The following is a 27,040-nucleotide window of genomic DNA, read 5'->3' as shown; positions in this document are numbered from 1 at the left end:
CCTCCAGAGGATTTGTGCTGTGAATTATAATGATTTCAACTTTTTCTTCCACAGTCAGTGTCGCTAGTGTTAACTACATAATTAATTATGTATCGCATCCCAAAGTATCACATGCACTGTATTATGCACAATAGATGCGATCTGTTGGCAGTTATGGATAGAAAAAAGTAGGAATATTCATTATTTTATGATGTAAACAAGGATATTGTTTCATATTTCATAATCCTATACTCTGTTGATAATTTGATATTTTTGTGTAAATAAAGTTTTACTAAGAGATAACCTCCCTGATGCCCACACACTGCCCATGATAACATACCCTCTACTGTGACCCAATGTGCAAGGAAGCATACATCCAGTACATAAAGTTGGATAGATATTTATATATATATTGTATGCCTATTACAAGTATTGTCTTCTTCATTTTGTCTTTTTTCATGTTCTTCCACTCCTCATTCTGGATATGTATCCTCACATACCTGTGTTCAGATGTGCTGTCGCCTGATAAAACAAGGTTCACGGCGGCCATCTTTAGAGACGCACTCTTGTCCTCAATCAGCTGAATAAGATTGTTCTCCTCGGGCTACAGAACAGGCGACTGGACTCAATATATTTTCTTTGTTCAAGTGTTTCCCCAGAGTGCTTGAGATGGGATAGAAAAATTACCACCTTGGCCAAAGGATGCCATGTCAACCAGCGTTTCCCCAGGTCGGCTCACGTTCATTCCAAAGTCATCCAAGACATTGAGAAGTAAATGTGTGTGTCAAACATCTTTTCCCCAAAGCTCATCACTTTCATTTTATTCTGAAAATATGTACTGTGCAGAAACATTCATGGTCTTCCTTATAAAAAAAAGGGCCAGAAATACGTATCTCTCTGTACAGCTAAATAATTCAGCAGTTTCTCATTATCAACTCCACCCCCGTGAAGAGCAGACACCTTAAAACTTCACAAAGGCATGTGGGTGTCTTCGCACTCCATCGCCTCTCCGCGCTACAACTAAATCTGGCATTATTCTAATTAATGAGACAAGTTCATTAGTGCTCTCGGGGTTAATGTGTTGTCCTACAGCAGATTAGTGAAGGGAATTCAGTGTTGCTGGAGCATCCTAATTAGATCACAGTGGGTGCAGCCTGCTTGAATAGATGGAATAATGAAAGTCGTCACTCTTCGCAGCGGCAACTTCATTACTGCGCCCTAGCGCTGCTCATAGAAGGCCCAACGTTCACCTGGAAATGGATTAAATTATATGTATCAATAAAGCAGTACCAGCTCTTTCTTGCTTTGGATTGGATGTCCTGATGATGAGGATTAGTGGCACCAACTGCCATCCAAAGGACTGAGATGGTACTGCAGACATGAATGAGGAAAATTAAACTGCCCCTCAACACTAAATGGCAATACACCAGATGGAAATTTGCTCATGTCAAATGGATGGAAGTGGAGGAATAGTGCTTTAACTACATTCTTACTATATGTCTTTGCTTCAACATGCTGCTTTTTTGGCAGCAGTCTCTGTATACTGCTGCGTACACACATCTTATTTTACTTTAAATCTGGACTAATCTGTATGTTTGTATTTATGGAGGAAATGACTGTAATGTGAGACCCACAGAAGTTAGCTAGTTGCTAATCGAAGTTAGCCACCAGCTGGTAAACATAGTGAAGTATCTCGCAGCTAAAGACAGAGATGTTCCCTCAGCAGTTGGTAGAGACCAAAATAGAGCTAAAAGGAAAGTTAATATCAGACTTGCATTCGTTATATGGCCTGAAACACGACTTTAAATGTGCTAGGTGTCTGCTAATAAGCAACTGTTTGCTAACATGTTGCCCGTAAGACCTTTATAAGTTGATGTGTATTTACGCTTTGTTGCACTTAAATTTGTCTTCAAAATATAGGCCTACTTTACTAAATTGTTAAGCAGAGAGAGTAGCATAATTAAGCTGGCAGTATAGCTATCACTGAGGTTGCATCCTTTGTAGTTTTTAACAACTCAGCAATTAAGCAATTTGGGGATGGGATAACATTTACATGGCGGTTATTTTAAAGTGACAGTGTGTAGGCAGAAATAGAATATAATAAGTATGTATGTTTTCTTGCATGTATAATCACCTAAAAATAAGAATAGTTATGTTTACGTTATCTTAGCATGTGTTGTTTATGTCTACATATGGAGTGAGTCCAGCCGCCATGTTTCTACAGTAGCCCAGAAGGGTCAAACCAAACGCTGGCTCTAGATAGGGCCACTTGCGCTTTCTTGTCAGCTACCGTAGTTTCCCTACTCGCTTGGCATACGGGAGAAGTTTCATTTGGTTGCAAACTCATCGCTAGATGTTACCTGTAACTGCTTTGATTCCAGTATTTTTACGTTGAATATATTTGTGAGATTTAAATGCGAGTTTATTTCAAGGTCTTGGACTCCGGTCTATGGTATTCCTTAAATCCTGACCTGAACTCAGTACAAGAGCATGAAATAAGCCAATTTACAATCTTGTTCCACATGTCTAATTGTATCAAATGTGTTTAGTAGCTGGCATTTGATATGTGGACAATTCCAGCAGTCAGTCTTTTGTTTAGTATGATTTATTTATTTAGCCTACTTGAGTGTATGACTGCACAAATCCAAATATCATTCCCTTTTTTGTTTTCTTGTTTGTCTCACATTAATCCCACTGCCTCGAAGCGGTTTTTTATCATTTTCTGTTAAGCTTCTAAAATTAACCTAATCTTCTTTGCACGTCATCCCACCCACTCGCCTTGTCCTTCGAGCTCATCTCCCGTTTTTGTAGTGTTTTCTAAGAGGAGAATGTTGAGATAAGTGGCATATAACACTCCAAAAGCAGACACAGCCAGTGTCTTTGTGATTACAATGCAGAGGGTGTTGTCTTTGAGATAGGGAGAAGAGGAGGAGGAGGAATGGAGGGGGATTATGAGGCTAATTCCCTTATAACTTTTCCCTCATTAATCTCTGTGGAGGGATACGAGATCCTTTAAATGCTAATGCCTAATAAAGATGTCAGCGGTGACATTTTACAGTTGCGGCGCAGATGTGAACAAAGTTGACCGTGTTGTTGTGGAAGAACTTTTCTATCTTTACTTATATTACTTGCCTCACATGTTAATTTGAAGAATTCTCTCTTAGGATTAGACATAAAAGGTGTTATAATCAGCAATGCGCATACTTATGCTTCTTTGGCAAGTCACAAAGTCAAACATTTTGCACCAACGTTGAACGTAACACCCCCCCCTTGTCCTCACAAACAACTCTTTCCAGAGGAATCAAACTTTAATTCAAACACAAGTTGATTTGGTTTAATTTAAGCACAATCTGCTCTATTTACAAGAAATGAGTGGAGGTCAATGTGGCAACAAGATGAAGAACAAATACATCCTCATTTGTCAGCAAAGGACCTTCACAGCAAACACTGACGGACAAAAATCAAATCCTGTATTTCTTTAAAAGCACCCATTGGTCAAATAAAAACAAATGGCAAATAAGTCACTGGGACCTCATCTAATAATTCACACCTTACAATCCCTTTATACAGAATTAGTATAAAAACAATTAAGGTAGAACATGAAATGTACTCTTCCGCATTCTTTTCCTTTCCAAGGACAAATCATTATCCAAATATCCCTACTGAGGGGATTTGAACGTTGACAGTCATTCTGTTGAGGCTTCTATACTGAGCAGGGCCCTGATGCCGCCGAGCGTTTGTCAGCGTCACCGCCAGTCACAGCACCCTTGGGAGTTAAACGAGAACAGGTCGACACTAAAGGTTTGCATAATATCGATCTCTGTTCTCATAATCTCTGTTGGCGAACCCAGCGTCCTTCTTGCCGTGCGGGATTCGTCCAAACGGCGTGTGGTCGTTGAAACACGTGTCGAAGACCTCGTCCACTATTTTCTCCGCCTCCTGTCGGCTGATTTTCCTCACAGCTAGGATGGAGCGAAGGGCGCGGCCTCTGACGCACGCCTGTCCCGAGGGAAAAAACACGATCACAGTGTTAAGACTACAGACACAGCCCTGATACCTGCCAGCAAAAGTCACATTTATCCCAGCGCGGGTACCTGATGATGCTGCTTGAAGCCAAAGTTGAATCTGGAGACTTCGTTGCTAAAGGAGCAGTCTTCACTGAGGTTAGCTGCCCGTATCTGACATAATGACACAAAAAAAGTCTTGTGTGAGCAAGCAAACGCAAATTTTAGGCAGGATAATAACTTTTTTTATTGAAATTCTAATGAAAACATGGGCACATCATTTTCTAACTCACAACAAAACAGTGTACGGAGAAAATGAGATGTGGATGAATGAGATTTATCACAACCCCTTTCCCAGGTCTCAGTCAAATGTGGATACATTGTGGATACATTGTGTTTATGAGGGAACATATCAAAGACTGAAAGAAAACTGCATTCTCCAAGTGATTTCAAGGGACCTTAAGGTTAAGAGTAAACACACACTAGAGCACCAAATGTGTATCAATCCGCTGATGAAAATAGTCCCTAAAGAAAGAGACTACAATGGCATCAGTACGCATTTTTGACTGGTGATTCGTGACAAAAGTAACAATGCCGAAGATTGTAAGACACAGCTGAAACTGAATCACACCAATGTTTACACTGCACATACAGTACATACAACATATTGTCGCTCACCTCAGAACAGGCCAGATGTCTTAAGTTGTCGAACCAGTCCACGTGGGCCCGACAGTGGTCGAAGGCGTGGATGAGCTCATGCGTGACCACTCGGTTCATGTGGGACTGCTGGTGGATGTTGTTCTGACACAAAACAATCTGCGAGCAAAATGCAAAGCTCATTATTGGTGAGCAGTCGCTTTCTCTTAACGCCATCAGAACTGGCTTTTATCTCCATCAATGCCAAGACCCTCTTTCTTACTTGAGAGGACGCCGCGTCAAAGCCACCGCTGACTGACCCGTCACAGTCCTCACAGGAGAAATGTCGGTCTTTCAACACTTTGCTGCGTTGAGAGGAGAAAATAGTCATCTTAATTTGTTTTCTTTTGTGTAACAGTTACAGCTTTAAAGTACCCAGAATTACCCAATATTAACTAGATATTGCAATTAAACATGAAACATATTTCAATGTTTGTGCATGCATGTAGTAGATGCTCAAAACACAAACGATTAAAGGACACATTCAATTTAATTTGAGAGAAATCCTTATTATTCATTCATTAGTCATTATGATAATTATTACTTACAAACTACCACATGTTTATTATTATTAAATAGATAGTAATAACATTAGTAGCATTTGCAAAACTATAATCTGATAAACTATAAGTCCCAGGCTTTTTGCTGGGTTATGAGCTTTACAGTGGAAGGTAATAAACAAAAGAAACACACTTATTTCATTTTTAAATCAAACATACCATCCTGAGCTTTTCATGGCACTGAGGAGGAGTTTGGCATACGGACCTCAGAGAAGCAGAGAGAGAACAGTTAGAGCTGAATGTATGAGGCATTCACTGACAGAAACCAGTGCTAGCGAGACTAGCTAATGCTACACGATGCTACTATTCTGACAGCGTGGCTATAATGTCAACATTGCACGGGTATTTGAAATCACTAACACATTTGACAGCAACCTCTTAGTCAGACATGATATCCGCTGTTCCCTGCTGACATGACATTCCCTCTTAAGGGCTAACAAGCTCGCTACAACACTCACTAGTTTCCGTCGCGAACTGCAGCATGACCTGGCACTTGTGGTTGAACGTGAACAGGCTCTCTGTGAGCGACCTGCCCTTGTATTTTGCCGAGTTTCTCTCCGGGAATAAGTCGTATCCATATTCCTCCTCTTGTTTAGGCTGCTCCATTGTGAGAAATGCTAGCATCAGTTTAGCTACCACTAGCTAGCTAGCAGGAGAGGTCATCAATGTTTGGTAGATCACGTGGTCCCAAGAGGTCAAAGGTAAATTAATGGGAATATGTATTTGTAATCTGATTGTTCTCATACAAAACAAGTCAGGAAATAAAATTCACTTCAATGTAATATAAAAATACATTTAAATTATTTTTGTTCCCCCAACGCAGTTTAGTTGGAGATATAGAGAAGTATAGATCATCTATTCGGAACGTGTAGGCAGGTCGTTACCTCCTAGCGCAATGCGTGGACCAAAGCCAAAAGCGAGCCACCAAACAGTAGACAGTCATGGGGGGGGGGGCACATAATCCAAACCGAGGGCTGCACCAGTTAATAATATGATAAAACCACAAACATGCCAACGTCCTTTGACCACGAATCAAACCGATAACTGTGTCATGTGCAGCTTTCTTTTCGGTCGGTTGTTTGCGGACTTTTACAAACTGACACCTGAGTAAAATGTTATTGTAATAAATGATCGGTTGCGCGGTTGTAACATAGACGATCTTTGGCCCAGTCTCAGCAGCGCAAAGGCTGCTGGTACCCAGGTGTCATGGCTCCGAACGTAAACAGAAAGCTATGAATAACGACACATTTTGTTGTATTATTTAGCCAAAATAACTGCAGCTACATTTTAACTGTACCTATCAGCCGGAAAAACAAGTGCCAGGTATTTTACAATCTTCAAATAGCTACATTATCTCTTACATTTTCTTTATTTGCTCTAATTGTTTGGTATTTTTGCTAGCTAGCTAGCTGCTAGCCGCGCAAAAGCATGACAATGTGATGCTCGTGTTTTCCTCTTGACTGCAACACCGACTTCAATACTACAACTACAGCAACAAATGTTAAGAGTTTCTCTCAAACAAATGTCTGTTTCACAGGAAAAAAACATGTCCGGGGGAAACAAAGCCATTGAGTTACAGCTTCAGGTGCGGCAAAATGCGGAGGATCTGCATAGCTTCATGGCGGACCTGGAGAGCTGGGAGACAGACATAAAGAAGAAGGACGATGAGCTGAGGACGGGAGGACTTCAGGAGGCCCAGGTTTGTCGCTGTTGTACACATCTCAGAAGTAGCCAATGTTCTGGGCTATCTTCAGGTGTCAGTAGTGTGTTGTCTCTTTGTTGTAGAAGACGCTCCCTCCTGTGCGCAACAAAGACTACAAAACAAAGATGAGGGAAAGGAAGAAGAAGAAGAAGAAGAAGGAGCCAACGGGCGGAGGCGACGCAAAGGCTGAGGAGCCCAAGGAAGACTCAAGGATAAAGGCATACGACTATAGATCGTGGGACAAGTTTGACGTGGTAGCTAATGTATTCTTAAAAAATGCACTCAACATGATCGGTGAGGTCATGGAGTAGTTGACTAAAGATGAATGCTTCTCTGATCGCAGGACAAAGCTCTGTCCGAGATGGATAAGGAGGAAAGTCCTGCAGAGTCAAATGAGTCCGACTGCGAGGAAGCGACAGCTGATCAAGAGAAAGCGCTGTCTGAAAGAGAAAAGGTAAACACTGTATGAGAAGTACTGCAATAAAACAAACCCAAGAGAAGAAAAAGTTACCGTTTCCTAAAGCAGATTATACTTTGATGTTCAGGGTAACGCGTTTTTCAAGGATGGGAAGTACGACGATGCTGTCGAGTGTTACACCAGAGGGATGGCTGCAGATCCTTACAACCCTGTGCTTCCCACAAACCGAGCCACCTCCTTCTTCAGACTCAAAAAGTAAGCGGCGTAGGTTAAGAGGCTGCTGTATTGCACTATAAACGATGGTTTAAGTGTTTTTTCAATACATGTAATAACATTAGGAGGATGTGTGGTTTAGAAAGAGGTTTTGTTCCCCTGTAAATTATCAACAACTTTTTTCCTTGCAGGTATGCTGTGGCAGAGTCCGACTGCAACTTGGCGATAGCTCTGGACAGCAACTACTTCAAAGCGTATGCACGGAGAGGAGCAGCACGCTTTGCACTGAAGAAATATGACTCTGCTTTAGAAGGTGACAAACTGTCTAACTGGGTTAGAGAACATCTGTTTAACTTGAGCGCGCTGAGATAACAACACAAATCTGTTTCTGAACAGATTATGAGACTGTTCTCAAGCTTGACCCCGGGAACGGGGAAGCAGAGAATGAAGTGAAAACAATCAAAGAGGTGAGTGGGAAAGGTTTGGGGGGGTTAGCCTATTTTACCAAGTTGTCTCCTCTTTTATTTCCTCTCTTTCCTTGGCTGCTTTCAGACTCTCAGTCATCAGGCACCAGCCGCCCCGAGTGGAGCCCCACAGACACAGGAGGCTCCCACAGCCGACCCTGAGCAGCAGAGACTGATGGAGGAGCAGCAGAGACGACAGGAGGCGGCTGTACAGAAAGACAGAGTAAGCTGTGGTTTAGTGTTTGCCATTTTATTTGCCACTTTTTTAGCTTTTCTAGCTGTGGTTAAGAAGCGTGCAAAGGTGGCCTATAAGGGCAACATTTGAGAACATGCAAAAGAGTGAGGTGTTCTCAACTCAAGCTGTTTATATGGAAATATATGGAGTTTTCCAAATGTGCCTTTCAGGGGAACGCCTATTTCAAAGAGGGGAAGTATGAAGCGGCTGTTGAGTGCTACAGCAGAGGCATGGAGGCGGACAGCATGAACGTCCTGCTGCCCGCCAACAGAGCCATGGCCTTCCTCAAGCTGGAGAAGTAAGCCCCCGAATTTCTTTCTCCAGCACACTTTTGTTTATTAGAGTGAAAAGGTGATCAGACATACCATTGTTTGTTTTCTCTGTTTGCTGCAGGTATAAGGACGCAGAGGAGGACTGCACCAAAGCCATTTCTCTGGACATCACTTACTCCAAGGCTTTCGCCCGTCGTGCCACCGCCAGAGTGGCTTTAGGGAAACTGGAGGAGGCCAAACAAGGTGCTGAATAGAACAGCACTGTCCTTCAAAGGCCAACCGCAGCAACTACATTTTGTCTGTTTTCTTTAACCGTCTGGAAGACCAAAAAGGGATTTGCCAGCAAATTGCACTGAAATAATATGAACATGAATCATTGTTATTGACTGTTAAGTTGCATATAAACATATTATGTGTGTGTGTTACAGATTTTCAAGAGGTGTTGAAGCTGGAACCAGGGAACAAGCAGGCCCTGAATGAGCTCCAGAAACTCCAGATTGTATGTTTTAAGATCCTCTTAGAGACTGAAGTTTATTCCCCTTCTGTGTTTTAAGTCCCTCACGTTATGAGAACAGGCATCAGCAGAGATGCTTGAATTCGGTCTGACTTTATTAGGTTTGATCTTCCACAGACTTCACTTCTGTTTTCTTGATGTCATTCTGTTGTCAGGACGTAACCTCCAGCGGCCTTCTCCAGACACCAGACGGCACACAGAGGAGAACCGTTCAGCCACTAGACAAACCAACACATCTGCGGTCAACGGTGAGTTTTTTCCCCTCAGTGCAGAAGTCTTTTTAGATGCAAATACATTCTGTGCTACACCGAAGGTAGTAAAGGCAGAGATCAGTGGACAGGTCTGGTGCTAAAAACACTGATGTGATCTAAATCAATTTGTTGATTGACATAAAGTTAATCTTTAATATCATTGACTCTCATTAGTTAACTTTTGGAAGTTTATTCCTCATGTATACCACATGCTTTAGCATTATTTGCCCAGCAGGTGGCATGTAGAGTGGACATCTGGATTCTGTAACGTTCATCTCGTGGTATCTTGATCTGGATCGTTTGGCATTTGACTGATTCTGAACATCCGCTGCTCTTCAGAAACCTCTGAGGAGGATCGATATCGAGGAAGTGAGCGGCGAGGCGACGGTGTCCGAGGTGGAGTCGGGTGGGTCCAAGTTCTTTGTCCAGGAGGCGCCGAAGGAGGCTGAGGATGAATCGTCTCCGCTGTCGACGTCACCCATCGCGAAGATGATCAAGATTGAGGAGATAGCAGAACTCCCCTCGCACACGTCTGACCAGTCAGTGGCGCCGCCTCTCTCCTGTGTTACATTTCATTTCTGTCTGTAAAGCACAGAACGTGGTAGTCATTTGTGGAGTGATTATTCTCGGCCTGTAAACAGATGTTTTGCCTCTGTTCCCCAGACTCCCTGTGAGCAGGCAGACCAAACAGCCGGCGCAGAGGGAAGCCGTTCATCCTCCTGAACCGTCGCCAGCCAGCCCCCCCACCTCGACAGGAGCAGACCCGCCTCCTCCGCCCACCAGCAGCTTCCAGCTGGAGGCCGACCTCCGCACGATCGGAAACCAGCCCGAAGTCATCTACAGATATCTGAGGGTGAGCTGCGTGTTTGTAGAATACAAATAAATCATTTACTGGTGACACGGTCATATTTGCATGTTCAGACAGTATATACTGTCAGCACAGCGTTGGTATTGACATATGCAGATTAAGCCAAGTCTCCTGTCTAAGAGCTCTGAGTGCAGTGGAATGGATGTTTATTGATAATTCTTTTATGCTTTTCATGATTCAATACTACTAGATACAATATCTGTGATGAATTCCACACACACACATATTGGTGCTCGACGCAGCCTGAATGTCAGGGTCATCCTGCATTATTTACGTCTCACTGAAGTTAAAAGTCGTCCTTGTTTTTTGTTCTCGTCTCGCAGCAAATCAAACCCGAGGCGTTCACAAGCATTTTCCGCAACTCCCTTGAACCCGACATTCTCAATCAGCTCCTGAGGACACTGCACGGTTTCTATATCAAGTGAGTTTTTAAAGATGCGTCTAGAAGATCTGGCTTTCTGTCCAGCCCCTCCCCTTTATGCATGTAGTATAGTGTGCACCGCGCATTAACAGCAGTCTCGTGCAGGAACGAAGCAGCCGCCGTCACGCTGGAGATCCTCAGCAGCCTGGCGAGTGTCAGGCGCTTCGACATGGCTGTCATGTTCCTGTCGTCCCCGGAGAAGAAAGGTGGAGTCTCCTTGACGTGCCGTTTGCGGTTGACTGATACTTTTCACCCACTCATTCAGTCATATTGATGATGTGCTGTACTACTTTTCTCCCCCCCCCAGTGCTTAAAGAACTGTTTGACTTCCTTCACCAAGCGGAGCTGGAGGGATCATCTGTCGCAGCGTTACAGAAGAAGTACGGTGTGTGACGCCGTGAGCTCTATAGACTTTAAACCACAGGACTACATAATTTTCAAAGCCAAAGGAACAATGTTGTTATATTCTACCACTGAATAAACTTACATTCAATTCACTTTGATTCAGTTGAACTGCTGTGTTATGGAAATACAACGTTGTCTACTTTCTAAAGTCAGAAATTCACAAATTGTTGATTGTAATTCTGACTTCAGTGCATTTTAGAGTTAAAGACGGAGTGTAGAATCCTGTTCCTTATGCAAAAGCTAATGTCATCAATCATCTTACTTGAAAAAATCTGCAATGTTACTGTGTAGGTGTTTAACCATTTACTGTTTTCCATAAATGTATCAGCATGCAAACCTGAAACAACTAGGCGATCATACCCCTACCAGAAGGGACGTTCCATTAACAGGAAGTGGGAGTTTCCAACTTCCCAATATTTTTTGAATGCAGCGCAAGTATTGGTTGGTCTCTGTGAGCCCTGTTTGAATGTTCGTCCCGTTCTAAACCGGCTCAGTTTGACCGTCGAGAACTCTGTTCTGCAAGTACACATTTTAAATCAACAACAATTAAAGGTGTATTTTGTAATGTGTGTGTGTGTGTGTGTGTGTGTGTGTGTGTGTGTGGGGGGGGGGGGGGGGGGGTGGGCTGTTGTTGATAATCACCACTGCAGGTAAAAATTGTTTTGAAATCAGTGTTGCGTTATCTCAGATGTGTCACACGGTGATGAATTGGCACTGGGTAATCAGAAAAAGTACAGAGGTTCATTGTTTATTAAGCATAATAGTGCATAGTGTTTGGCAAGACAAATGTAAACATCATGAAAGAAAATAAGATTAGCTTTGTGTAATTAAAACCCCCCAAAAGTTATTACTCAAGCACACATCATCATTTCTTTATAGCTGTCTAATCTTGTTTCAGGGTCACAAAGAGGTTGGACCCTGTTAGGGAAACGCCCTATTCAAGGTCGCCAGTCCATCACAGTCAGAGTACACAATGCTTGAGCAAATACAGCCGTACGGGCACAGAGAGTGTCATTAATAACAAGATTAACAAACTACAACTTTGCGCTCCGCTGTGTGCCGAGCATTTAGCAGATCAGAAGAATGTATAGTTGAAGAATGAGTGCAGTGTTCTTCCAGTGTTTCAACATCCGCACCAGTGAGGATCTACAGGGAAAAGAGCATAAATCAGAGTCGGATAACGGTTTTAAACTTTGTCTAAATCCTCTCAAATCCTCCAGCGACAGCCTACCTGAGACACTGACTGTCACGTTGACCGTCGCCGTCTCCCCGGTGAATGTGTTCTCAGCCTGGCAGCTGATGGACTCTTTGGAGACTTGGCGGTTCACGGTGATGTCAATCACGCTACCCGCCATCGTCTGCCCGTACACGGTCCACTTGAAGCTGCAGGAAGGAGAGCAGTCGGCCGAGCAAACGAAGCTCGCCGTGACCCCGATTTCAAGATCCCTCGGTCCGGTGATGACCACATACGTCGGTCCGTCTGTAAGAGAAGAGCCACAAAAAACCGACTCAAACAGGCGTCGAGATGCAGAAGAAGTCCATCGATCTTTTGAAGGGGAATCATTTCTTACTTCAACCCCTGATATTTGCTTACCAGGCACCTCCACTTCGGTCACAGCGGAGCTGTTTTGCCCCGTCACCGGGTTGGATGCCATGCAGGAGAGGGCGGCCGCGTACGGAGGTATTACAGGTGTGAAGGATATGGAGGCATTTGTAGACAGTACCGCGCCTTCGTAAAACCAGGTGATGAGGCAGACGGGGAAGCAGTCGGTTGCACATCGCAGCTCTGTTGTGGATCCAGCCTGAACCAACATCACCTCTCCCACCGGCCCTTCGTTGGGTTTCTCAATGAGCACCTCATTTGGCCCGTCTGGGTGTTTTAAGACAACTTATTGAATACTAAGTACTGATGAATGAGGCCACAAGCACACTGAGATCCCCGACCCTGGTATACTCACAGTTTACTTGCATCAGGTAGCCGACAGACAGGGTGGGGGTTCCACCCACAACTATCGCCACCAGCGTGTTGTCGTGGATGGTGCGGTTCTCCCCCTCCACTACCAGACACTGGTACAACCCATCGTCCTCTCGCAAGAGAAAACTGAAGGTGACCGTGGTGTTGTCAGGGGAGAAGTGCACCCTCTCATACGCTGGCATTTGCCGTTGGTTCTTGAGCCAGCTAATGTCGGCGGGTTGCTGAGGGCCAAGGCACTGCAGAGAGAAAGGCTTGCCTGCAACCGGCGGGGCCTGGGAGGTGGGCCGCACTGAGAATGGGTCTGTGCAGAGAGAATATTCAAATATCAAGTGACGGCAAAAGCGATGAATAATAACTATGGCCACAAGGCTCTTACAGTATATCACGGTGGCGGACTGTCTGAGGGGCTCCTGCAGCATGCCAGGGGGCCATTTATCATGTATCTACCACAGGGGAAGCCAGAGTCCACCGGTGCCGTAACACATTGCTCAAACCAATGAAAAGAAATCTGTGGGAGCAATATCGTGGACTCACCGGTGACGGTGAGGTTCATAGTGGCGGTGATGGTGGCGTTAGATAAAGTGTTCGTCGCCTCACAGGTCAGAGGCTCGATTTTAGAGTAGTCGCTAATAGTGAGATCCAGCCGATCGTTCTCGAAAGGCTTCCCCATGAACGTCCAAGTGAAATCACAGGACGGAGTGCAGTCGGCGAAGCACTCGTATGTGTACTGTTTTCCTATTGCCACTGCGCTGTCTCCGGTGATGGTGATGTTGGATAAACCTACAGATGGAGATGACAAGAAGACATTTGAAGGTATTGTGCTCAATCCTCTACTTCAAATGATCCAGGAGGTGGATTTGTGGTACAACATTTACAGATGCATTCTACCACATGAGCGTAGTCAAAATGCAATTAAGGAGTAAAAGCAGTGTCTCATAAGTGCTTCTAAACTTCCCCGTTCTTTAGCTTCAATTTGACCTTTAAACGATACTCTGGATGTTACTCGTGTTTGTTGCTTATTTGTTGTTCTCATTCGAGGTAAGTTCTTTCACATACTCGCCAATTGCAGCTGCAGGGACTTCTCGATGTCGAGATGTGAGACGGTTTCCTGAGCCTTACACGTCACAATTACATCTGAGAGGAAATTGTTAGCAGGCAGAGTGACAGAAAGGGTGCTGCCTTGTGCAGTAATGAGCGTCTCCCCCATCCAGGTAACGAGCCACGAGAAGCTGCAGGAGGGGTGGCAGTCGGCCGAGCAGGTCAAGTTGGATGTAACTCCTGCAGTCAGGAAGGCTGGACCGCTGACATGTATATTTGTTGGTCCGACTGAAAAGTTGGAAATTAGTTTAAGGCATTCCTCTTAAACAAAAAAAACCTGAGTTTGAATTCATTCTTTATTTTTTAAATTACCAATCACTTGCAGCATCTTTTGGGTGGTGACTGATGTTTCCGTAGCGGGATTGACTGCCGTGCAGGCCAGGTTCAGCGTTGGCGCCGGATCCACCAGCTGCAAGCTCAGCTTCGGGCCCTGAGAGGTCTCCTTACCCCAGGTCCAGCTGAACTGGCATGTCGGGTAGCAGCTGGCTGAGCACTGGAACTCATACGGCATTCCCAAAGTCATTACGTCGACCCCGCTGATCACCACTGAGGACGGCCCATCTGCGGTCGGAGATGGGAGAGACAGACAGACTCGTATGGGGCTTGCAAGGTTTCATAATTACTTTCAGGCATTTTATTTATTGCATGCGTTTATTTAATTGAATTGTGGGATAGGCATTTCTATATTGTTACTAGGAGCTCGAGCTAGAGTGGGAGGTCAGTAGTTGGACTTGGCATTGGACATTTAATTCAAAGAGCAGCGATCATCGGATCACCAGATCTACAGCTACACTTCTCAAAACTGCTCAGCTGTGACGACCCTTGTGTATACTCACAGTTGACTTGCATCTTGTAGCCAACAGACTGGATGAGGGGCCCCCCCTGTGCCACCACACATTGGTATAAACCGTCATCGGCCTGCAGGAGAGGACCGAAGGTCATCGTGACGTTGTCAGGGGTGAAATGCACTCTGCCAGAGGCTGGCATTGGCTGTTTGTTCTTCAGCCATGTGATGGAGGCTGGGTTCTGAGAGCCATCACACTGCAGGGAGAAAGACTTGCCTGCCACTGGCAGGTCCTTGGAGGTGGGATTCACCGAGATGGGGTCTGCACAGGGAGAATGAACATGGAAGACATGATGTGATTAACTAAAACCAATTTTATTTTTTTCATAAAAAAATCAAAGTGCCGCAGGCTCACCAATGACAGTTAGGTTCACCGTGGAGTTGAGACTGGCGTGAGATATAGAGTTTGTTGCCACACAGGTCAGAGGCTCAATTTTAGAGTAGTCGCTTAAAGTGATCTCAAAGTAACTGGCAAACTTTTTCTTGTCCCCCTCATGCAAGATGGGTATCTCTATTCGGTCTCCCTGGTAAGTCGTCCCCATGTACTTCCACGTAAAGCTGCAGGTTGGGATGCATGCCGCGATGCATGTGAATGTGTACGTTTGTCCCATCGTCACTGTGGTGTCACCTTCTATGCTAATGCCAGATACACCTAAAGAAGGAGTTTCAGAACAAGGAGTTTGAATGTATTGTGCTCATTTTACAAAAAAAAAAATATATATATATGCAATATAACAGGTGGGGTTGATTTCCATTCAGCTCTTTCACATACTTGCCACCGGCAGCGTCAGAGTCGTAGAGATGTAGAGATGTGAGACGGTGTCCTCAGCCTCACACGTCAGACTTTCAGAGATGATGGTGCTGGTATATGGACTGAAAGACACGGTGTCGCCTTCGAAAGTTTGGAGTGTCTCCCCATACCAGGAAATAGTCCACCTGTAGCTGCAGGATGGGTAGCAGCTGGCCAAGCAGCTGAAGTTGGATTTAACTCCTGAAGTCAGAAAGGTTGGACCGCTGATCCGTATGTCCGATGGCCCAGCTGCAAAGTTTGGAAATAGATTTGGTTGAAGGAAGTGCCGCTTAGAGAACCCATGAATTCGACTTCACTTTGGTCATCACTCATACCCGTCACTTGCATCGTCTTTTGGACAGATGCTGACTTCCCTGTTGCCGGGTTGACCACTGTGCAGGTCAGGGTCTCCGTTGGCTTCGTGTGCAGGAGCTGCAGGCTCAGCACGGGCCCCTGAGTGGTCACATTACCCCTGGTCCAGCTGTACTTGCAGCCCGGGAAGCACAAGGCCTTGCACTGGAAATAATATGGGATTCCCACTGTCACCACACTGACCCCATCGATCTCCAATGAAGACGGCCCGTCTGCAATAGGACACACGAGGATGCACATTTCTTCCGATTCAAAAATATTCAAGGGAAATGAAGCCTGTGTGTTAAGAGTCAGAAAAGAGCAAAGAAAGTAAACATTTGCTGATGCGTGAGAATCACAATTAAAAGGATCTTACATGGGTTTTCCCCCATGGTTCCATCCTCCCCTGTGTCACTTGTAGAAAAACCTTGGTTATGAGAGAAGAGAATACATTAACATTAATCGATTTCCAGTCGCTCATACAACACAGAAGAATTTTCAGTAAAGAATGTCTGAATTAATGAGCATTTAACTGCCGAGATGCTGATTGACGCGAGCAGGGCGGCCTCTCTTACCTGTTAAACAGGTGAGCAACAGCAGCAGCAGACCGGCTGAGTGATGATCCATGATGCTGCAGACAATCCCAACAACTATCCACACTCTTATAACCACCCACACTCTTATAAGGCATGGGGGAGAAAAGGCCTTGCCCACTGTTATCACCCGCTAATTACAAAACACAGACAATAAATGACCTCCATGTTACTGGCAAAGGAGGGCAGCATGTAGCTTTATTAGCTGGCTCTATTCTCTGCAGAGGGCGTGCATGCGGCCGACGTGTTGTGTGGTTTTGTCTTTTGTGGGTTGGCGGTTTCTTTTGTACCTGCCTCAGGCCAGGCCATGTGGCTCCGTCACTTTTTCATTTCTGCCTGCGGTTGCAGATGTAAAGACTCTAAACTCGATTAACTCCAGCGGCCTGACAGATCTGATATGTTTTTGGTGTTTTCTTCGGGGTTCTGTTAATGTACTATCATTACTTTATTTTTATAGTTTGAAATTGTTTAACACGAGTTGCACCCTAAGATATACATGATAGTAATAGTTGCAATAATTGCAACTACAATTATTTCAAATCTATTAGAGGCAAAACTTTTAAATGTTTCTCCCAAACTGTCTCTCGGATATTAGAGAAAACTTTCCCCAATAAACAAAAAGGTTGATTATATTTACATTTCAATTACTGCCAGAGTCCCTATACCTTCTCTCCTACCATGACCTCATCAAAAGGTGTAAATCAAACCTCAGAAATGAAATCGCAGATGATTTACAGGACATCTTTGTTTGATCAAAGCACTAAGGAGTACACACCACAGTGAGGCACTTCAGAAAGTGTCCGTCAGTGGACCGATATGAACCCTGGGTGTGTCTTTAAACTGTCACTGCTGTTTGCCGACATGAGATTACAGCAAAACGTGGTCCGTGTGGGGAGGTATTGCGCTGACCTTCCATTTAGATTACATTTCGACACACACAAATTTCCCTGTAACGTCAATGTGCCTCATCTGGTTGGAAATGAGCCGACCCGTTGAGTGTGATTACACCACTTCTCACCACAGATCTCAGTGGTATTCCATCACCATCCAACCTGCAGGTGGAGCCACGGCTGAATCACGACCATCAAGACCATCTGATCCTTTTGACATCCACACAAGAGTTCCAGTTTAAAGCCTCTACACACACCTACACAGGTGTTTTTTCACTTATTGTGTGATTATGACTCACATCTCCCTCACCCTCCTTATTATACTCCTTGTTAGAATGACAGCTTTATGACTTGTTATTAATTCTTTAGGTTTATTGGCTTTAGGTCATTTCCAGCAAAGCTCCACCCACCAACCTGAGCAGAAGCCCTGACTGAAAACACCTGAGTCTGGTCCCGTATGGAAACCACTACAATGACATTTTGATGCAACAAAGAGATGTTGAAAGAAAGCGTCACACACATATTCATGCTGGGGACCCCACCAGATTTCTGGAATCTGTATATTCTTATTATATTTAACAAATATATATTTTATGATTGTTTTTCTTTAATAATATATGTATGAGTCAAACATATTCTTCTATTTGTGTCATAGACCTCTCCCTATGGTATCGGTTTCTTCCCTGCTGTTACACATCTGGAGCGAGCCCCCTATAGGAAGAGGACATGTTGGCTTGAAGGCGTGTTGCTGAAGTGGGTTAGCACAGCATAAATGTGTGAAAATGAAATGCAATTAGCTATAAACGCTTCATTTTATTTGAAAGATGTAGGCACAGTTAGTAGTACCAGCTATAGGTAGTAGCCATCCTTCTTTCCGGTTATTTAGCCCTCCGGCTCCCTAGCTAGTCGTGACTTGTAATAGCACAATATGATTAGATTAGATATTAGATGATTAGATATGTTGATCCAGTTATTGAGATACAAAAATGGATTTAGTAACATTTTAAGAATCTTGGCTTGTGTGGCGCCCCAAATTGTACATATGGATACTGAAGAAAAGGTCTGAGTCTTGTGGTTCAAGTCATCATTGCATTTTATTAATTTATAGACATCAACATTTCACACACTTGGATATTGAAGTGCTTTTCCACACCTCTCACTGGAAAGTTCAAACAGGGTTCGGCCTCCTGTTGACCTGCCACACCAATGGAGAGAAGAAAGCAGCGTGATGAAACTACCGGTCCATGAGTCAATAACTCTGCACAGCTCAAACACAATTCTTCATCACAAATTCATTCACGGCAAGAAAGATCTGACGGACAGAGACAAAGACGGAGAAAGAAAGAGGGGAGTTATGTAATAATTCCCCCTGCTACATTAGTAAGCCTCACCTGTCACAGTGGCCAGGCAGCAGAAATGATGAAGGCCAGCAGCAGCACAGCCCAGGCCTCTTCAGGACGAGCGGACAGGTTCCGATCTGACCCTGGGCACGAGAAAAGAAACCGGTTCAAGTAACCGCGCACGGCATTGAGAGGATGTACGATGATGCATGTTTAAACCCTACGTGCTAGTTGTACTGTCTTTGAGGCTGTGGCGGTCCTCTTTGAAGCGATGTTCTGAGCCTCGCACTTGAGTGTGACCGATTTCAGCGGATGATCCACCGTCATCTCGATCACGTTGCCCCTCACGGTCTGACCGTTCACAGACGACACGTAGCGACAAGAGGGCAGGCATTCAGCGGTGCACACAAACCTGTACTTTTCTGCAATTTCTATCACGTCGGGGCCTTTGATCTGAACCTTGGATGGACCAGCTGAAAGAAAGATAGTGAGGAGAGGTCAGAAAAAGCTAATACCTGGTTCAAAAACTGCAAATGTACTTATTAATAAAATAATAGTAGTGAAACTCGTTCACTTACATATCACAGCTATGTTTTGAATAGCGACGACAAACAGCCCGGACACGCTGTTGGTGGCTTTGCACATGAGACGTTTGGAGCTGTCCATCTCCTGAGGAGTGATAGACATAACATTCCCCTGACCACTTATCCACGGGCCTTTATCTGTCTTCCAGGCGTAGGCACAAGATGGCCGACAGTAGGAGTAGCAACTGTAGGTGTGGCTCACCGATGGATGCATCAGATCAGGGCCTGAGATGGAAACATTGGCAGGTCCGGCTAAGGTGTGAGGAAGACAAATGTACGAGTCATTAGAAAGCAAAGGCGTTCACAAAGCGCAGAAGTTGTGAATATGCTGTATAGGTTAATTACACAGACGCCAACTCTAACATCATCTCATTCAGAAATAAAGAAATCAGCTGTCACTTACCTAACACTTGCAGTTGCTTTGTTGTCGTGGCGTTCAGCCCTGTGCCGTTACTTGTAACTGCACACGTCACCGTTAGGGCCTCCGCCCAGCTGTTAATAGTGAAGGTTAACACGTTTCCCTGACCCTGGGCACTCTGTCCATCCAAAGACATAGAAAAAGTACATGCTCGGCAGTCGGTGTCGCACTCAACGCTGCTCGGCACACCCACAGTCACGTAGTCCGGACCGACAATTGTACAGTTGATTTTCTCTCCGTCTGAAAATGACACCAGTCACGATTACCACTGTGATCTAGAGACAGGATCCACTTCTCTGTATCGTAATCATACATTTATTGTGGTTTTTTGTTAGTTTCTGGAGGTTCAAATGAATACAGATAGCATCTTTGATATAGGTTTTATTGTTTATTTGAATGTAAAATCACTCACTCTCATTGTCGTCCTCTAGTTCAGGTTTCTCTCCATCTGTAGACAGTGCTGGCTGAAGGCCTACACGGCCAATGAAAACATATTCACGGTTATCTAAAACATTAGCATTAGGTGTCATTGTCCGTTTTTGGCTTTGGAAATGCTACTTTGACTAAACAATCCCAACTCGAGTCCACTTCCAGCTTTTTATTCCAGAGCTTTCAATCGAATCACAGAGTCTTCATCAGCGGAAATAGTGGGTTGTTTTGTCAAATTGCTGTTTCGAAATGTCAAGAATGAACTCAAACGCGGACGCAAAGTCATAAAAGGGCCGTGGAAGAAATAATTAGCTACTCGGCTTGCAAGCCAACAGGTTCATCCCAATAACAGCGGCCATTTTACACGTTCTTCATCAGCAGGTGGTGTGATATGGTTGAAAGGTCACCCAAAAGCTAACAAGTGGACCTTTGAGTTATTTTTGTCAAATATCTTGTTCGAATTGAACAAAAAAAGCTGTGGTGGAAGAAGTATCACACCAATTAATTAAGAAAAAATAACTTATAATTTGCAAGTAATAAAATGCACCCTCTCTTACGCTCAAGCATTTTGCTGCTGCACCTTTACACGGTCTGACCAGTAGCATGCAGTAGTTTGTCTAATGATAGCTCACGTTTGCCTACTTTACTGACATAACTCTTCTATAATTAAAACATGGGCTTGCATTACACCAGTGTTAAAGTGCCATTTGACATGTAAGAAAGAGTATTAAGAATGTGTGTATTAAATCATTGGATTAGAAGTAGCACTTTACTGTTGTAGCTGGTTGAGGCGGAGCTAATTGTGACTACATTAAATAGTGTTGTGTAATTCTACAGCAATACCTCACGTTTTAAAAGCTGATCTTTTTTACAATCTTCATCTTTCAAGTAGCTTTCAAATATATGAAATGGAGTAGAAAGTTTAATATTTACTTCTGACATGTCGAGGACCAGAAGCATAAAGTAACTTGAAATGGAAAACTTAAGTAAAGTACCTGAAAAGTTTACTGTAGTTCATGATCCATTACATTTATAAAGGATATTATACACAAAGTAAAGAGTTTTCCAAATAAAAACACAGAAAACTAAAGTTTTCCCTCCAGCTGTTAAAATCAGCACTTACACACTGAGCCAATGACCACATTATCACAACTAAAAATCAACTCTTCCACTGGTACTTTTGTCAGAAGGGAAATCCTTGTATTACCCGCCAGAAACAGCAGCAAGAGAAGTCTTCTGAGATTTGAGCGTCCTCCGTATTTTCTAGATATGACGGTATTATCCATTGTCCCGTACGAATCTCAGGTGTACGGCCACCAGGAAATAGACAGCCAGCCACTGCACAAGTCAGTCAGTCAACACCCTAACACCCTAACCCGGCAAACAGCTCTTATCAGAGAGAGCCGAGAAGAAACATATCTGCCTTCTTAGTCACTCTAATGGCAAATCCATTGCTGTCTTAATTGATGGCAGATCAAACCCCGTAGAGGGTGACATTTTGCAGATTTTACTCAGCAACAAATAAGAACTATTTACTGGTGAATGTTGGGTCAGTTTTCCAGATGAGATAGATGGTTACAGAGCTACACTCCCGTCTTCGGGCCTCTGGCTCAGAGTCAGTTTAAGGGAGAGTTTTGGAGATTGTAGGATGGTTTAATGGTGAGGAGATTGACCCAAATATGGAAATATTACAGGTCTGATCACTGTAAAAAGGAACTTGTCCCAGACAAATAGGGATTTCATATTGGAAAACACATACGCACAACGAAATGTAACATGGCATCATCTTATTCCAGCTACAGAATAAACACCTAAAATAAAATGTTGGAATTATTCCTTTATGTTGGCCCTGTTTTCATTGACTATTTTAAACATCCTTACATGAAGAGAAATGGTTTATGCTCCCTGCAGTGGTTCATATGATGGTGTGTGTGACAACATTATCCACTTCTGCATTCCCAGCATTTACCTTGGTACTGTACAAAAGGTGACCTCGCCCTTTGTTCCCGAAATACATCCATTATCAGACTAAATTATCAAAATGCAAACAGACAAATTAAAAAGAAAACTGCCACATAATGGATTTACTGACCTCAAGGAGCAGTAGCTTTATGAATTTGAACATGTCGCCTATGGTTGATGGATAAATAATCAGACACACAAACACACAGCTGAGCCTCTTAACAACTGAGCATATCACATTTACTGAAACTTTAACAAACTAATCATATTATTACTTCTACACAAACACAGTCAAAGTCAACAAGAATTTTTTTTTTGGTGCAGATTTGTATGTGTACGCAATGTGTGTACGTGTGCACAATGTGTGTACGTGTGTGCTCTTAAAGTGACGTCTCTCTGGAGTCCCTGGGCGGCCTGAAGGTCAGTATCTCTGTGAAAGTGTGACCTGCACAAACAGAAAAGAGAGGATTACACATCAGCCATTCTAAATCAAGAGTCCGTCCTACTTTCATATCAGAGTTCAACACTTATCAAACTGCTTTTCCTCCCCTGTTATTTCTCCTTTTGCATATTAAGTAAATGGCCCCTTCTGTGTATCGTTACACAGAAGCGTCACGTACCATCAAAGATCTGCAGTGACCTCCTCTGGCAAACAGCAGGTACTGTAACTACACCGAGTATGACCTGCGAATGAACATAACTAACGTTTCTTACGTTTCCACTGGTCCAGCGGCAGGTCCGTGTTGTCCATGGTCTGATCATAAGGCAGCGCCTCAGTCTCCTCCTCGGCCTCTCTGTACTCGCTGAAGAAAGGCAGGTCGAGCGCCTCCGAGGCACTCACCCTCCGCTCCGGGTCCAGGAGCAGCATCTTTTCCAGGACGCACACCGCTGCGTGGCACACATACATGTCAAGGTCAGCACAACTGGGTTTGACGCCGCCGACACCCGGCTAAAGTGTACTGTACGTACCATTTGAGCTAGCTTTGGAGAAAAGGGAGTGCAAGTCTTTTTTTGGCACTTTTGGCAGACTTCTGATGTAGTTTTTGGCCTGTCAAGAGAGGAGGTGGAGAGAAAGAGGATGACAAAGGTTGGTGTGCTAAGGGACTTTTTTATAAGTCAGAGAGAAGATGGGTATGGACAAGATTTTGTTGTGATACTTATTGTCTTTCTATTGACCATTTCATAGCAAAAGGTTTAAACCAAACACTCAGTATTAGAAAGCATTGTAACAACTAGCTCTCTGAGGTTTGAGTGAGTAAACTTTGAACTACCAGCTTTCAACTTTACAGTGAGTGCATCTAGTGTATCTTAAGCGTGTCAGTCCGACCCCAGGGCACGACTTACGTCTTGGCTCTGTAGCTTCACAACAAAGTCAGCCGCTGGGGTTCCTGTAATCTTCATGATTTCTCTGAGCTGGTCCAGGTCTGGCAGTAGCTGTGGTCAAGAATCATCCGTTGCATGGATTTTTTACCTTTCAAGTATGAGCTTTCTTGTATAATGCTTTAGTGTAAACATGTACAGACAGTGAAAACAGGAAAATAGGTAATTAAATGATTTAATGATTAAGACAAAACCAGGCCGGTGTTGATGACAGTCAAGGATACGATCACTTCCTTTGAACAGCGGCTTCCCCAGCAGCATCTCTGCCATGATACAACCTGCCGACCAAATATCCACTGCAACAAGAGAGAAAAGCGTCAGCTCTCTCGTCGTGAAACGGGGTCTCTTCGCCTTTTTTTCCTCCATTCCCGTTGACACAAAATGTGACGAGGGTTTACCAGTTTGTGTGTAGTGCATCCAGTTGAGGATAACCTCGGGCGCTCGGTACCAGCGTGTCACGACGTAGCCGGTCATTTCCGTGTCGGCCTGCCTTGCCAGGCCGAAATCAAGAATCTAAAGCAGGCGGGGGGGGGGGGGGGGGGGAGAAAGAAAAGCAGAGTTGTTGCATTGAAATGTTTAGGTGTGTGGGATGTTCACATTAAAACAACTTCATGTTAAGTTAGAGTACCTTTAGCTCACAGTCCGGGTTGATGGCTAAATTTCCAGGTTTAAGGTCCTGGAGAACAAGATCAAAAGAATAGTTATACATAGAAGTCATCAGAATGCTTTGGGGCAAACATCTGTTATATGTTAACACCTAGAGAGTTTCAGGTAACAAAGTAAAATATTTTATAATGAAATCATCAACATAAAATGAAACAGACAGCGTATAAATCTGTTTAGAAAGGCATGGAAATAAGCGCACAAAGCAAAGCTCCCTGTGTGGGAATCAGGATGAATGGGATCGAGTGTGGAAAAGAGCAAGAGCCCCACCCCCAAAGCTCATAGTCTGAAAGGTCAAAGGTCACGCACCCTGTGAATGATCCCTGCAGAGTGGATATACTGAGGAGAGAGGAGACACAGACACCATCAGCAACTTGAGCTCAACTCGCGAAAAACAAGTTTATGACCCTTACTTGGAGGACACGTGGTAACCACACTTACACATATTTACACTGCTCTAACAGAAACTGTGTGGATGCTGGTGAATGTAACTAATGAGTAACGTGCATGTATCCGCGTAGGCAGCGGTTTTCACCTTGAGTCCTCTCAGCATCTGATAGACGAGGAACTGCACCCTGTCCTCTGACAATCTCTCCATCTTCATCAGCTTGCCGAGGTCAGTGCCCATGAACGGCATCACCAGGTAACTGCAGGGATGAGAGAGGAGGAGTCGGATCACTCCAGAGGAAAAACAACCCGTTTTATAGGCGGCAGCGCTCGAGAACTTACAAGTCACGCAAGCGGTCCAATGCGATCTCAGCAGTGAAAACGTCCAGCAGCCCAATGACCTGATCAGGAGAAATTAAAGCAAAAATAAGATAAAAATAGCTGTCTTTCCCCCTTCAACCTGTCTTATCGGCTTCCTGCTGCCGTCCTATTCCCCTTGTTGAAAAAAACCCCAACAACACACAAGATGCATTGTGCAACTTTAAAATACTTCTCCCTCTTTTGTCTTTCGGAGCGCGTTCTTACGTTTTCGTGCTTCATGTGTTTGAGGAGTCGCAGCTCCCTGTAGGCCCTTTTGGCAAAAAGTTTAGACTGGAAGGGCCGATGGAGTTTCTTGATGGCCACCTGGGTCCCCATCCGGCGGTCCCATGCTGAACTGAAACAGACACGTACATAGGTATCTTATGTAATTCAAAAAAAGAAAGCTTGTGCGGGTTCAATTTCACCAACAAAAACTCAATTGTTGTGTCCAAATTCCATCACTTAAGATGTTTTTCCCGGCAGACATTTGAACATATCTAAATCCACCAAGTGTAATTAATAGCATCTAAATGGAACAGTGCCCCATTAAGGATATGAATTACACCTTTGCCTTTTCTTGCTAGGACAAGAGACAATGTCTGCTGTCTGTTTGTGACTAAAGACAATGCAGTGGTGCATTCTATGTACACTTAATTCGGGCTCTTTGACTTCTTTCAAACAATGAGACTGGGGGGTGGTGCTCTTTGTTGACCCTCGTCCATACAACACAATGCACAGAGAGGCCCTGCAGAGCCAGCTGGTGATACTGCTGACCAACATATCCCACAGCAGCAGCACTGCTGCTGCAGGAATAGCACTAGATTACGCAAGTGAAAGTATTGAGGTAAAAATCTACTTATGTAAGGGTGACTCATTAAATGGTCTAACATGGTACTTTTTTAATGTATGTGTGTTGTTTGTTTCTAATGCATTGGGAATAGGGTCCGTTTCTGTTGATTTCTTTACATATAATACTTAAAATACTACTATAATAAATACTTAGACAGGGCCACCACTCAGTGCTGAATGCAAAAATTCTGAAAATACAAAAGGAGGTGTTTTTGGATGAGAATGCATTTGGTAAATTCATTGAATAATCCGACATAGCATAAACCCTACGGTCAATCAGCTGACATCAAAATTCAACCAAGACTCTGATCGGTAAAGCCGATGTCTCACTTACCACACCGTCCCATAGGCTCCTGTTCCGACCTGCTTCAGGTCCCGGTACCTCTCGGGAACCTCCCACGCGGTTCTGTTTACCTCCTGTCGGTAGTATCCCGTCCTGGCCCGCACAGCCATACCGCACCGACTAGACGAGGCTGAGGTCAGGATGTGGGTCCGCTCATGTAAACAAACTGAGGTTTTTATTTGTTTTTATTTCCAAACGACCAAGACTCGCTGTCCGTCCCGCAGAGAAGACTTTGGTGCGGCGCAAATTCCTCCAGCGGACCCCTTGAGCGCTTTGCGGGGTAGCCACCCCCAACACATACACACACACACACACACACACACACACCCGGACACACAAACACACACACACACAGACATTGTTGGTCATGGCTCCTGGTCGCCAGGGCAGTATATGGGTGTGTCTACAATGTGGGGGAAAAGCCACAAAACATCTGCCCACCCTAAGGTTCACGTTATAGGCCTACCGTATAATACTCCTGTAATATCCCTAGAATGACATGCATGCAGAGATGGCAAACTAGCCTGTAACTTTGCATTAATGATCATCATAGAATGCCATTAAAAATGTGTCCAGATTGCTTAATAATCTGTTTAAATGTATTGATTAGATTGATTATAATGATGTTGTTTTTATTTCCTGTGGTGTCATCGCAATATTACTATATACTTGACGGGACTATACTATAGCATATATTATATTTTGCCATGCTATACTATAATATATTATTATATTCTATACTATGTACCATATATATGTATATATATATATATATATATATA

The 27,040-nt window shown here is 44.0% G+C and overlaps 5 protein-coding genes across 6 annotated transcripts; 1 reads left to right on the top strand and 4 right to left on the bottom strand.

The window, feature by feature from the left end:
* Positions 1-3,268: 3,268 nt before the first annotated feature.
* atp23 (ATP23 metallopeptidase and ATP synthase assembly factor homolog) lies at positions 3,269-6,099 on the bottom strand. Its single transcript, XM_076076081.1, has 6 exons — positions 5,698-6,099; positions 5,399-5,444; positions 4,903-4,984; positions 4,662-4,799; positions 4,074-4,157; positions 3,269-3,978 (listed from the first exon to the last, which is right to left on the bottom strand). Exons 1-6 carry the CDS (start codon positions 5,861-5,863, stop codon positions 3,775-3,777), a joined length of 720 nt encoding a protein of 239 aa, XP_075932196.1. The 5' UTR covers positions 5,864-6,099; the 3' UTR covers positions 3,269-3,774.
* A 306-nt stretch (positions 6,100-6,405) lies between these two features.
* Positions 6,406-11,571, top strand: rpap3 (RNA polymerase II associated protein 3). The gene is made up of 17 exons (XM_076076080.1): positions 6,406-6,562; positions 6,777-6,938; positions 7,025-7,195; positions 7,285-7,395; positions 7,487-7,614; positions 7,764-7,885; positions 7,969-8,039; positions 8,125-8,259; positions 8,442-8,569; positions 8,665-8,786; positions 8,972-9,042; positions 9,213-9,305; positions 9,648-9,847; positions 9,972-10,161; positions 10,500-10,597; positions 10,703-10,803; positions 10,905-11,571. The coding sequence occupies exons 2-17, from the start codon at positions 6,786-6,788 to the stop codon at positions 10,988-10,990; spliced, it is 1,980 nt and encodes a 659-aa protein (XP_075932195.1). The 5' UTR covers positions 6,406-6,562; positions 6,777-6,785; the 3' UTR covers positions 10,991-11,571.
* A 166-nt stretch (positions 11,572-11,737) lies between these two features.
* On the bottom strand, positions 11,738-17,454 carry LOC142932024 (cell adhesion molecule CEACAM5-like). The gene is made up of 13 exons (XM_076076216.1): positions 16,636-17,454; positions 16,437-16,487; positions 16,045-16,293; positions 15,692-15,958; positions 15,275-15,571; positions 14,912-15,181; positions 14,388-14,636; positions 14,034-14,303; positions 13,512-13,757; positions 12,961-13,278; positions 12,597-12,872; positions 12,234-12,482; positions 11,738-12,148 (listed from the first exon to the last, which is right to left on the bottom strand). The coding sequence occupies exons 1-13, from the start codon at positions 16,685-16,687 to the stop codon at positions 12,126-12,128; spliced, it is 2,817 nt and encodes a 938-aa protein (XP_075932331.1). The 5' UTR covers positions 16,688-17,454; the 3' UTR covers positions 11,738-12,125.
* Positions 17,455-18,937: 1,483 nt separating this feature from the next.
* On the bottom strand, positions 18,938-21,771 carry LOC142931988 (uncharacterized). The gene is made up of 5 exons (XM_076076172.1): positions 20,298-21,771; positions 19,871-20,125; positions 19,462-19,719; positions 19,108-19,356; positions 18,938-19,026 (listed from the first exon to the last, which is right to left on the bottom strand). The coding sequence occupies exons 1-5, from the start codon at positions 20,413-20,415 to the stop codon at positions 18,938-18,940; spliced, it is 969 nt and encodes a 322-aa protein (XP_075932287.1). The 5' UTR covers positions 20,416-21,771.
* Positions 21,772-22,486: 715 nt separating this feature from the next.
* mapk12b (mitogen-activated protein kinase 12b) lies at positions 22,487-26,616 on the bottom strand. Of its 2 annotated transcripts, XM_076076171.1 has the most exons (12): positions 26,250-26,616; positions 25,292-25,421; positions 25,049-25,107; positions 24,855-24,966; positions 24,629-24,658; positions 24,285-24,332; positions 24,055-24,169; positions 23,881-23,952; positions 23,621-23,700; positions 23,246-23,324; positions 22,991-23,164; positions 22,487-22,721 (listed from the first exon to the last, which is right to left on the bottom strand). In XM_076076171.1, exons 1-12 carry the CDS (start codon positions 26,366-26,368, stop codon positions 22,657-22,659), a joined length of 1,083 nt encoding a protein of 360 aa, XP_075932286.1. In that variant the 5' UTR covers positions 26,369-26,616; the 3' UTR covers positions 22,487-22,656. The 2 variants fall into 2 exon arrangements, with proteins under 2 accessions (XP_075932286.1, XP_075932285.1); XM_076076170.1 differs by having other exon boundaries at positions 23,881-24,169.
* Between the last annotated feature and the right edge of the window lie 424 nt (positions 26,617-27,040).

This window comes from Anarhichas minor, unplaced genomic scaffold, assembly GCF_050575085.1.
Source record: "Anarhichas minor isolate MPS153535 unplaced genomic scaffold, ASM5057508v1 ptg000055l, whole genome shotgun sequence".
Lineage (NCBI taxonomy): Eukaryota > Metazoa > Chordata > Actinopteri > Perciformes > Anarhichadidae > Anarhichas > Anarhichas minor.
Note: the sequence above shows the minus strand (reverse complement) of the source record. Positions and strands in the feature narration are given on the sequence as shown.